Source organism: Sceloporus undulatus, chromosome 2 (genome assembly GCF_019175285.1).
Source record: "Sceloporus undulatus isolate JIND9_A2432 ecotype Alabama chromosome 2, SceUnd_v1.1, whole genome shotgun sequence".
NCBI classification, from domain to species: Eukaryota; Metazoa; Chordata; class Lepidosauria; order Squamata; family Phrynosomatidae; genus Sceloporus; species Sceloporus undulatus.
The window spans coordinates 91041435-91054258 of NC_056523.1; the positions used below are offsets into that span (position 1 = coordinate 91041435).

Here is a 12824-nt window from a genome sequence, read left to right on the forward strand (position 1 = left end):
AGGATGCAAGGTTGCTTCCAACATAACTAAAAAGGTTCTAATAAAAATACCAATAAATAATACATATCCAAATACAAATTAAATTATTTATACTATCAAAGGAGCAATAAAAAAGGAACGTTGGGTACTTACCGTGACACGTTCATTTCCTGCAGAGAAGGGTCCTGGCATCCTGTAATCTGGGTTTAGCTCCTCCTATTTGCTCCTGTAGGCAGGGACAATAAACAAAAGACCGGCCCCTATATAGGGAGGAGCTAGCCCCCCCTGAGCCTCAGTCAATAACAAGCCAAGCGACTAGTAAGGTAATCAAGGAACTGAACTTTAGTAACATCAGCTAAGGGTTAACTAGAACACCTTAGAAAAAACTAGTCCAAGAACAAACAAGAACTCAGAAAAACCAATCCAGCAACAAGAAGAAGAACAAGGCAGGTCCACCAAGAGCCAGGCAGGGTCGGAGGCCGCAGGCAGCACCCGGGTGGGCAGGATGCCAGGACCCTTCTCTGCAGGAAATGAACGTGTCACGGTAAGTACCCAACGTTCCTTTTCCCAGCAGAGAGGGTCCTGTCCTCCTGTAATCTGGGATTTACAAAAGCCCTCTCGAACTGGGAGGGAGGTGCTGCTAGGAGACTGTGGCCCCCGACCCAATCTGTTGGAGGAACCTCCTTTCAAATGACGCCTCTGCGGACTGAGACACGTCCAGTTTGTAATGTCTTATGAAGGTCGAAGGCGACTTCCATGTGGCCACCCTGCAAATATCTGACAGGGAGGAGCTAGTGGCCAAGGCCGCAGGGGTAGATGCACTCCTGGTTGAGTGCACCATCAACCCCTCGGGTGGAGTGAGGTCAAGAGTTCAGTAGCTCTTTTGAATTCAAGACCTGATTCACTTACTCAGAGTTGAGACTGGTACCTTGCACCCCAAAGAGCCCAGGCGAAAGGAAAGGAACATCTCAGATGACCTAAGGTTGAAGTCCTCTTGATGTAGATTTTGAGGGCTCTGCACACATCCAATGTTGCCAGTTCTTTTCCAAGTCCTTCTTAGGATCGGGGCAGAATGAAGGCAGGAGAATGTCCTGTGGCACCTGAAAGGCTGAGTTGACCCCAGGCACAAAGGTAGGGTCTGGACGAAGGCACACTGAGACAGGCCTAAAAATACACAAGTCTTTACGTACCGACAGGGCCCCAGCTCTGACACCCATCTGGCGGAGGGAATGGCCACGAGGAAGATGACCTTGAGGGAGAGGTGTTTGAGGAAGGCCTCCCAAAGGGACTTGATCGGCCCAACCGTCAGAGCCTCTAAGACCGTGATCACATCCCAAGATGGAAAACGATGTCTGGTGGACAGGCCCTGTTGGAAAACTCCCCTCAACAGCCTCTTAATGTGAGGATGGCTGCCATTCTAGCTGCTCTCGTATGGAGCAGAAACGACGTGATGGCAGACACCTGCCTTATAACCATGTTAGGTCAAGTCCCTGCTTAATGTCATCTTGGATGGACTATAGCAGGTCAGCCACTGAAAACCTGAAGCAGTTGATGAGAACTTGCCCAAGCAGTGGATTATGTGATCAATTAGAATAGAATCTGATCTAATCTGGACCTATGGCAGCTTCCAGCCTACCACTGATCACCTTGTCAACTGTTTATAGCAATGAAGGTGATTTCATTTGTAGTAATTAAGACTTACCATTCTGAAAGAGGAATGTTAATGTCTGACTTCCAATTAAAATTTTAAAACAATGTGCAGTTCCTTACTGGAACATCTGTGAACCTGTGTAAAATAAGACTAATCCCATGGTTAGGCACAGAAGACATTGGATTAACCTTTATCTCGCAGACATTGGTGAGTCCATGCAGAAGCATAGATGCACTCTGTGTTAACAGGGCATGTGGTCAGAATTAAGTCTGATTTCATCTGAGGATGAACTAGTCTAGAGGCTTTAAAAATCACCCCAACTCCATGTAGCAGGCTATCCTCATCCTGTATGAAGGCTGAGGGGTCTCTCGGCTAAATGAACTGCTGATTAAGGAGACATGAAATGGGAACAGGGGGCTTGGCAAGGATAGCCCTCTGGTATCTAATTTTGAGGAGAGAGTTTTCTCCACAAAAGGGATCTGTCAAAGGAACACAAACCTAAATTTAAAATAGTATAGTGGGCCCTCAATATGTACTGGAGTTGGATTTAGGACTTTGCATGGATACCAAATCCATGGAAGCTCAAGGCACATACAATATAATCACATAGTAAAAGGGAGTCTCCTATATAAATAGTAAAATCATAGTTTTGCGGTGTCGTAGTTTGTTTGTTTTTTGGAATATATATATATATATATATATATATATATATATATATATATATATACATACATACATATTTATAAGCTGTGGGCATATAGGTGGCTGGTGTAAGTCTCTATATGGAGCTGTATGGTATATTAAATCTGAGCGTTTTTGCTAGCAGAAAACAAGGCATAGGCACTAGGAAATCCGTTTTTCCAGCCCCAAAGGTAGTAAACAATGGTGTTGTTTGGACCAGACCATGCCATGAAAACCCAATCAGGGATAAGACACTCACCCACACAGCAGCTAACCTTATGACCATAAAACCATAGAATCATGGAGTTGGATGAGACCACAAGGACCATCAAGTCCAACCCCTTGCCATGCAGGAAATCACAATCAAAGCATGCCCAACAATATGCAAAGGAATTTGTAGCTTCCTGAGACCACTAAAAGAAAAAGATTGGCAGCCTGACCCTTCATGGCCTTGAGCCCAATTCATCATATGCAAGACAGACCTTGTTACAATAGGTCTATCCAGGGCAGGGAGCAGTAGAATGGCAAGCCCATCAGCAGGCATTCTTATTTAAAATGTAACTATCTAGACAAGGTAAGAGGCAATTGTGTCTTTGTGGCAGAGTCCTCAGGGCTCTGCAGGATGTCTGAATAGGATTTGAAGCAACCTCTTAGCAGAAAAAACTGGCTATATTGTTTTAAAACACTCATGGAGGAAGGGGGGGTTTCTCCCCCCATGGAGTCTGTTTGTCTGTTTGTTTTTGATAAAGAGTTTTTCTTAACCCCCTGTATTAGTGAGAACCATCTCATGGAAGAAACTGTGTTGTTTTTTGTTTCTTTAGTTTCTTCCCTTTAACAGACATCTCTCAAAGAAAGAAGGGAAGGCAAGGGGAGCCACATCTTTTGAGGCTAGCTGACTGAGGTGCACTGTTTTATAACAGGAACATAATCCTTTTGCCACTAAAATGGAGTTTGGTTGGTCACCTTAATCCAATATATCTCTCACCTCATATGAGATGTTTTTACCAAAGATCCTCAATGCATGTAAGCATTAGAGGTTTGCTGAGTGACCAGAGACCTTCTCTTTGCTTGAGTCACCCTGTTTATAAGCATTTAAATGAATCTGTATTGTTAAAGCTTATGCTCTTAATGAGAAGTGCTATGGCTGACAACAGTTTGTATAAAGGAGGTAGAACCATGTGCTCATCCTATGTCTTTGGCTGTTCCACCTAAGGCAAAAAAGGCTCTGGACCTAATGGAGACAGTGATGGAGGCCCATGAGGAGGCAAGAAAAGTCATCATGTGGCTTTTATGGCTAGCCCCTCCCTTGAAGAATTAGTTTCCAGGCATCTTCTCTGGCCTGGAAAAAGGAGAGGGGGGTGAGCAGAAACAGCACAACTCAAACCTCATGTGCTAACAGTAATAAAATGAACACCAGTATCTCTTGTAAATCTGAGCCCCCAGCCCTGTTGCTGTGGGGGCTCTCCCCTCCATGCTTTGCCCCATCAAGGGAGGCTGCCTGGGCAGTAGCTTCTTCCAGGCACTGAGGAAACTGCTCCTGGGTTAGCAGTGACTGAAGACCATTGCTAATCATGGGTAGATAGCTGCATATGGCCTGTAGTGTAGCCCTGATACTCAGAGGGCACTTTGTTTTATTTATGTTTAAAACAGCCCCAACTTCAAGCTGGGGTTTACAGCTTAGCCCTTTTAATTTCAGGCAGGCTTTATAGTAACCTGGCTGCATGATAGAAGCTAGCTTGGTCCTCAACTCCCTCCCACTTGCATAGGTAGCTGGGAAGGGCAGAGGGACTGCTGTGGGACATGGCTCTACATTTACCTGAGGTAAGTCTGTGCCCTGAGAAAGGATAATCTCTGATGGAAAGGAGAGGCCAAGCACTCAAGCTGCTCTCTCAAGAGTGCCACGCTTTGGGGCAGCCAAACAATTGGGGGTGGAAGGGAACTCTCCACCCATGATATCCACAAATGTTTTACCCCTTTTTGTTGTTGTAATTTTTGGGGAGGGAACACAGGAGGATTTGTATCCATGTGGTCTCTCCAAGAATCCTTGGGTTGGAAGAGATCCCAAGGGCCATCCAGCCCAACCCCCTTCTGCCATGCAGGAACTCTCAATCAAAGCATACCCGATAGATGGCCCTCCAGCCTCTGTTTAGAAGTGGGTGGCAGAGGCCATGCTCTCTCTGGGGAGGACATGAAGTCACTTCGTGCTTTGTTGTGGGATGCTCTGTGGCAGCCAAAAAAGACCATTTTAGAGTTGGAAGCTTCAGCTCCTGCTGGGCCAATTCTAGCTTCCTTTACAGCCATGTGTCTGTGCAACACAGAGGAGGAATCCTCTGCCTCCTTACACACCATCTCATTATAAGAATTCAAAAGGAATGTGCAGGAGCCCTGGCAACACCACCATGTGTTTCCCAGACTGCAAAAGGATCCCCCACAACTGTTAGGGTCCTGGGTGCCATTGGGGCCAGAGATGGGAAGGAAGGGGGAGACCAAGGGTTAATGCCCCCATCTGCCCTCCTGGCAGAGTCCCAAACCTTATATGCTAGGCATAGTGCCTGCAATGGCCATGGCCGAGGCCTCATGGCAATGCCTGCCCTGAGTGAGGGCATTAGATCTGGCAAAGGTTCTTTGGTGGCTAGAGAAAGAGGGCCCCTGGTACTCACCGTTCTCCTGTGACTTCTGGCTGGCTTGCCTCTCTGACCTTGGCCATTTCAGGCTGTGCAGAGGTGATGGAGAGAAATCCTTGCCATGGCTTTTGGCTGGCCTGTCCTCTGAACTCTGGCTGGGCAGAGATGCTGAGGAGGGAAGTTTCCATGACTTCTGGCCAGTTTCCTCACAGATCCCTGGCCTTAAACAGGCTGGGCAGAGGTGATGTGGAGAAATCCTTGCCATGGCTTTTGGCTGGCCTGTCCTCTGAACTCTGGCTGGGCAGAGATGCTGAGGAAGGAAGTTTCCCTGACTTCTGGCCAGTTTCCTCACTGATCCCTGGCCTTAACAGGCTGGGCAGAGGTGATGTGGAGAAACAGAGACATGGAGGGGATACCCCTCACCATCTCTTCCCACGGCTCCCATGTGCTGCAATGCTGTTTGCAGAAATCTCCTGTGCTCCCACCATGAAAGGGGGCAGCTTTGGAGGAGAGGGAGAGTCATTGGCAAAGCCAAGACCTTTCTCCAATCCTGGGAGCCCTTGCCATTTTAAGTCTTCTTCATGCTTCTAAGGCTGTAGTAAAGAAGCTGCAGAGTAACAGCAAACACATCCCAAAGGGTCTCCCTCTGAAGCCAGCTCCTTCTGTTGAGCTGGCAGACCCTGAGCTAGGGAAGCCTGGGTTAAGGATGGCCCTTCACCCATGCTCTCAGGGTCCTCTGCCATAGCCACCACCAAAGAAGGGGGGAAAGGCAGGAGAGAGGAGAAGAAGGGAAGACCAAGAAAACTCTCAAACCGCTTTCGCAGAAAGGAAAAACTTCGCTGGCTCGAAGAGAACATCCTGCTAGGAGCATAGGCAGGAACAAGACTGAGGCTCAGGGGGGGCTAGCTCCTCCCTATATAGGGGCCGGTCTTTTGTTTATTGTCCCTGCCTACAGGAGCAAATAGGAGGAGCTAAACCCAGATTACAGGAGGACAGGACCCTCTCTGCTGGGAAAAGATGACGCCATCCCTGCCTAACATATATTAGACTGTTTTTGCAAACTACATAGACCACTCAACCATGTACTACATATATTATTTGTTATTTTTGGCCCAGCTTTCTAATCTATTAAAATAATTTTGAATTTGGATCCTCTCCTCTAAGGTATTTGCTACTCCTAATCATTTGCAAATCTGATAAGCATGCCCTCTATTCTTTCATCCAAGTCATTGATAAAAAGCCCTGTGGTTTGTTTAGATGCTCCTGCTGCAAGGAGGTGTGACTCTAGCACACTGCTCATCCATAATCAACCAGGTTTTCAAAGGATCGTTAGCTTGCAGTCACAACTACTGAGTGTACAGCATGAGGAGGAGAACAAAACATTTATGTTCCATTTTTGACCTTCCCAAAAGAAAAAAAACACCTTCTGGTTCACACCTCACTGCACAACCCTATAAAGATAAAGGCAGAATATACAGTATCTGTCTTCTACTTTTTGACCAGGTTTAGTTACCTGAAAAACCCATCTATTCCCATCAAGTATAGTACATAACCTTTCTTAAGCATCTGGCAGACATTTTTGAAAGAACACTCCTTCAGATGAGCTCTTTTTTTATCTTCAAGGACCCAATAGGGACCAATTGGAAGACTATATCAGCTTCTTGGAAGTTAGGCAGGGGCTCTCATCCATGCAGTTTTCAATGTCTCTTTTATGGAGCTTTATGGTTTTTGTCTGTTACCATTACAAAGGAAATATGCCAAACTTTTACAAAGTTAAGTACATAATGAAGAAAACAAGGGCTAAGCAGTATCCCAGTTCTAATAGTTTACCAACAGCATCCAATGTTCCATATTTAACAATCTTTCCTTCTTTCAATTTCTATAATGAGACAATTTAATAAGCCAAGAATTTGTCTGTTGTTTATATCTATCTAATAACAATGAAGCTCTAGCCATAATTCCAAGCTGTGGTTATAAGCATTCTGGCTGAAACTGACAAGAATGTAACTTGTTCAGGCCTTTTTCTAAAGCCCTAAAATTCTATGAGATAACACTTAATCATTTTAACTGCAATCTTCTTACACTAATTGATAACAGCTGGACACTGCAAAACTATGAAAAAAGTTTATTTGCTCTTAATTACTGACATCCCTTCTACTGATCAGAGCTCAAGTTATATTTCTGTTTTAAACACAAGGTAAGATACTACTTAAACTGCAGTCTCTAATAATTCATTGTCATACTATTATTGTAAATTATATTTTCCCAACATTATTCCTCTTTAAAGAGACCTTTTCCTACATCTTTTCCCCCTCTTGTTCAAAAGTGAAGCCATATTCAAAACTGCATGAAAGTCCAACTTTTTTTAAAGTAGCTTTTACCATTGCCTAATTAAGCTTAATGTTGTCAAATAATTTTTTTTAAAATCCTCCATTTCTGCTCTGTCCTGAACACTTCCATATTTCTGAATCAATGTTTGGATGAACAGAAATAATACAAGCTTTTTCTTTTCCATGTTATCTATTTTGTCTGAATAACAGTGCCATCCTTGGCATAAATCATTTGTTTGCAGTAGGTGAAGCTTATACCAGCTTGAAATGTCAGCCAACATTACTCTGATATGACATCATTCATTACAGAATATAGATGTTTCAGATTATAATCCAGGACAAAGAGTCCTTTGAATTTTGTACTGAACCCTTGCTGCTGCTCACCATCCGTAAGAAGACACTGACTTTATCCTAACTTGGAAGCTGGGTGTCATCAGTGTGTTAATGATCCCTAGCACTTTTTCCTCTCAAGACAAAGAGAACTGTTTGTAGATCAGGGTATTTTAAAGAAATTGTTACTGGGTGTGCATTCAAATGCTTCATGAGTGCAAGCTTCTCTTCTCTATTATGCTGAAACTTTTTTTTAAATGTACAAAGGAGGACATCAACACAGAGCTGCTAATACATTTACAAGCTTCAGTGTCTTAGCATTTAAATTAGAAATTAAAAAGAAGAAAAATTCCTAGAACTCTTATCAAAGCTTAGAAAGATTGGTTAAAAACACAATTGATCTAGGATTGCAAAAGATATATATTTGGGGATCTTTTTTGGCAGTAATTTGTAGAAGGCATTTGAAGAGGGGTGATTATCATGCAGTTCACTGATTAAATTGTATGTGCCCATTTGTCTCTAATGGGTGTCCAAACACTAGCACTGGGTGTCCATTTTAACATACAACTATTAGGGTCTTTTTTTAAAAAAAATGCCTTGTCCTAGACACTAGAGTAGAGTGCCTGGAGGTTGTGGGAAAGCAGAAATGGGAAAATGGACAAAATGTGAATCATTAAGACAAGATGGAGATGAATCTGGTAAGGAATACACATGTTCTGGAAGGGACAAGCTTCCCTGTCATAGGCATAATCTGTCTGACCCCTTCTGATCAGCCTGTAGTCCCTGAAGAAAAAGCTCTTCTAGAGAAACAGAGCTACTTATGCCTTTTTCCATCTGCAGCTTATAAGGAGGGCTATTCCTTCCCAGTGGGGTTATTCACTTTTGTTTTGCTACGCAACTGTGAGAATAAACTCACTCATGCACTCCCAATTTGTTGCCCACACTAATTTTTTTTTTATCGGAACCATATCTGTGCATATCTCTGCAGGTTTTGTTGCTAATGTGTGTCAGTACTGCGAATAAAGATGGAATTGATGATGCAGTTGTATTCGAAACACTACAAGACATGCAGAATTTTATCCCGGTTTATCCCGGGTCTATCAGCCTTGGTTATTCACACAACTGACAATGTGAATCTTTTAGGAAAACTTGGGAAAAACCCCGAGTTCAATTATCCTAGGGTTGTGAGTTTAACCCCCCCACCAAAAAACCCATATTCTACCGGGATTATTTTCACCATCTGAGATAGACCAGACATTGCTATACTTATTCCTACTTCTCTAACACCTAATCTTGATTGCTGCAATCCTCAAAGATGACACAAAAGAGGGGTGAGCTGCCAGGAGAGGGATCCAGGGGCACATCCTCCTAGGACCTTAGCATGCCACTTCCAATCCTTTAAAATTAAATTTAAAAAATCAGAAATCACCAGTGATCACTTCCCATTTTGATGAAAGGCTATTTCAGGCCTTTAAAGGGCTAGTAGAGGAGAAAAACCTTTAAATGGTTGATCCCACATCCAGAAGGTTCAAGGTCATCCATTTTTTAGCCTGGGGAAAAGACCTTTTTTCATATGGTAGCATTCTGGAGCTACACAATTCTAGAAGTTTAGGAACACACTTCACATCTTGAATGCTAGAAGACAGGGTGATATTCACCAAATTCTGTAATAATTATATTAGCTGCCTATTTGTTTTGCAGCCTAATTTAAAGTACTGATTTTAACCTTTGCAACCCTGCATGGCCTAAGACCTTTGTACCTTAAGGATTGACTGTCCCATGTCACCTCACAGGGCAACTGAGGTCTAGTCAGCAGACCGCAGTAAATCTGTTCTGTATGTGCACCAGATTTCAAAACAACATTAGGAGCCAAGATCTCTCAGCAACAGCACCATTCTTCCCAAAATGAGGAATGTTTTCCTAGAAGTTAGGAAAGCTACCTCTCAATAGACTATAATAAGGAAGTGTTGAAAGCCTGAAGCTGCTTCCATCAGTTTTTGTGTACCTCTTTCAACTTGCATTTTGTTTTTACTTCCTGTGGTATTCTCTCACCTCTTTCTTGTAAACTACTTTGAACTGTACTGTGGATTCATAAACAAATCTTGCGGGCTTACACAAAGCAATGCCTGTTAAGCAATGTGGAAGAAAAGACTTTCAGTCCCATATTTTAACTAGAATATCATCTCTTGTGCTTTCAGTCCTGCCTTATGAATTATCTTAATGAATTCCATAGAATAATATTGGGAACTTTTTCTACTTTCATTTGGTTGGTGTACAAATGAGCAATTAGCACATCAATTTACTTTCTGCTTACCATGATTCCATTGTGGATAAAACCTCGCCGGTAGCGGGCTGGTTTGAGGTGAGGGTATTCTTCGGTGCTTGTGACTCTGATCCCCCAAACTTGCTTCCAGGCTTCATACAGTTGAACATGGACTGGATACACGCCTGAATGATGGGGTGCCACTGCATATCCCATGTCAGTGGGGATACCATGCTCCTAGAAGGGGAGAAGAGAATCCATAACTGTCTCAGTCAGAATCATCTGGGGAGCCTTAACAAAAGGATCTATTTCAAGGTGGGGGTGGGGTTGTTTTGTATCTTACTGGTAGAAAGCAACCACCAGCAGAATTAGCATAAGCAACTAGGAGAAGCTTTTGGGGAGAAACTGGATAAAATGGTTCAAGGTGGATTATTCCCCTCTCTGTTAGGTAAAAAAGAGAACAGAAAGCGGCACAGAACTCTGTCAATTTTCTTATTCATCACAGAGATCTTTATATCTAAGTTGTTCACATCTTGATGACAAATTTACCCAGCAGATTAGGTCGGAAGGTTTTTACATTATCAATGGCTTTAGTCTGACACCAGCCTCAGATGTTTTCCTACAGATGCAAGAATGTGAACAACATGATCAACGTGACAGTATTACATTTTTACTCTACTTGACAGCCAAAAGGCATTCTACGTTATATGTCAGCAACCCTCCCTTGGGGGACACAGGGATGACTATAGTAACACATTCCAGAAATCCACATGTTCCAAAACAACGTGGATTATAGCCCTCTGCCAAATAATTGTTCAGAAGTTTTTGTGGTGTTTCAAGAAAGAGATCTTCTGCCAGATTTTATGGTTGTGTTTTCCCCTCCCACCTTTTCTGTTGCTTTCTCCTGCCTGTTCTAATAGTACAGAAAGAGTTCCCAAATTCTCTGTGTGTTTTTCCTCATGGCACACTAACATGCATCTTTTATAAAAACTGCTCTCTCTCTCTCTATCTCTCCATATAGAGAGAGATGGCAAAAGAGAGAGAGAAATGATTTATCTTTTAGTTTTTGTACTCCCTTGAGTGCATCTGTTGAAACTGACTTTGACTTCTGAAACAGTACAAGGAAAAGTGAAGTAAGTATCCCACTGAAGGAACCATTAAGGACTGGTTGCTTGGCAGCACTCATTTAGCATAAAGGTCAGATAAGAACTATGCTGAATGGCACCGGGAGCTATCTAACAGGGCCACTGGAATTAAGAGACTGCATTAAAAAATTAAAAAACAAGGTGTTGCTTTAGGATGCACTCTCTATAAACCAAAAAACACCAAACTTAGAATAAAACTAGGTGTTAAACTAATAACTTTAAAGAATTCTGTAAATAAAATAACTTAGCACATCAACAGGAAAAATAAGAGGGGGAACAAGGAACTATATATCAAAGTTCTTGCTGTTCATGAAAATTAGGGGCTGAGCACACCAGAACGACAATACACTGAATATTACTTAACACAAAATTTGATATGAGACCCCACAGCACATCACTGCCTGAGATTCTGAGAACTCACACTCAGTCCTGGATAAATAAAATTTCTGTTTAATAGGTAATAAAAGCTCAAGGTAAGATTTTAGGTTTACAAAAGAGATGTGTGGGCTTAATAACAGAGGACTATTTACTAGGATCAAAGATTACATTCTGTTGCAAGAGTCACAAAAACCATTATCTCTTTTAAAGAAAAGCTAGGAAATGGCTGAATTGCAGATCAAGAACTGAGTATAAAAACAAGACCGATAGGAAGAGCAGAGAAAGCAGAAACAACTGATGCATTATTTCTTCTGTAAGCTTCATTTGTTATCATGGTTGGAAAAGGAGCTCAGTTTTACAGAATCCCTATGAGGGTAGAATATTAGGACCATTTACAAACACTCATATCCCTCACTATTTAAATAAACTTTAGTATGTAAGTAGCTATGAACTTATGTTTATAACTAGTTGCTTCATCTGTTGTGATGGGTTTTAAAGTACACAAGATTTTAAGGATGCTGCTTCTTGCTATGATGACTGAGTGTAATACATGAGTAATCCTGAGAATCTTTTCCTCCCTTTTTGTGATGGCAAATTTATTAAATCTTTCATTTTATACAAGAAATAAAGCAACCTTTCTTCCCTCTGACACACAGTTTTTTCTCTCTTTCTTTCTTGGCCGACAGTATTGCTCTGCTCTGAAAAAGCATCATACTCACAATAGCAAACTTTTTGTTCATGGTCATTTGGTCAGCCAGCACAGACTGATTATGGAAGAGGTGAGGCTGCATGTGACTCCACATGTGGGGGAACCACCAGAACTCCTTGACATAGGAAAGCAGCAGGTCATCTCCCTCGTCTTCTGCATCTGTACCTGCCAGGCAGAAGGCATCATCATCATCATCATCATCATCATCATCACCATCACCACCACCACCACCACCACCACCACCACCACCACCATCATTCATAAAGGCTGAGGACATAAATGAAAAGCTTACACCTCCCAAATGGATTCTCAATTAGAATAATAACCCATGTTTAACATCCTGTGACTGATTAAATATAGAAGCCTTGCTCTCTAAAGACAAAAATGAATTGGGGGGGGGGGGGAGGAAGCACCTTTGTAAATCTTATCCAGAACACTATCAACCAAACTGGTTGAAGACATTTTGTTGCCTGAGACAAAGAAGAAAATGGCAGCCCTATTCCTCTGCTCTCTATACAGGAGCTGTGACTGGACTAGCAAGTTGTCTCTTGCATTCAATGCTGCAGGCTAGACAGCATCCATAGCATCCTTGAGGACAACAGAACACGTTGTGTGGCAAACACAACCCTGTCCTCCAAGAGAAGGGGGACTGGCTATGAGGTTCAGGAAGAATGGCTAGGAAGCTATCACTACTTCCTCCACCCTGTAGCATCTGCTGTAATGGCAGGGTTCAC

General features: G+C 42.6%; 1 protein-coding gene across 3 annotated transcripts in view; it reads right to left on the bottom strand.

Moving 5' to 3' along the window:
- NDST1 (N-deacetylase and N-sulfotransferase 1) overlaps positions 1-12824 on the bottom strand; it is a 43171-nt gene that overhangs the window by 21297 nt on the left and 9050 nt on the right. For all 3 annotated transcript variants that reach the window (XM_042451083.1, XM_042451082.1, XM_042451081.1), the window contains 2 exons: positions 12101-12255; positions 9910-10095 (listed from right to left, as the gene is read on the bottom strand). In XM_042451083.1, coding sequence (XP_042307017.1) covers positions 9910-10095; positions 12101-12255 — 341 coding nt within the window. The remainder of the gene's footprint in view (positions 1-9909; positions 10096-12100; positions 12256-12824) is intronic.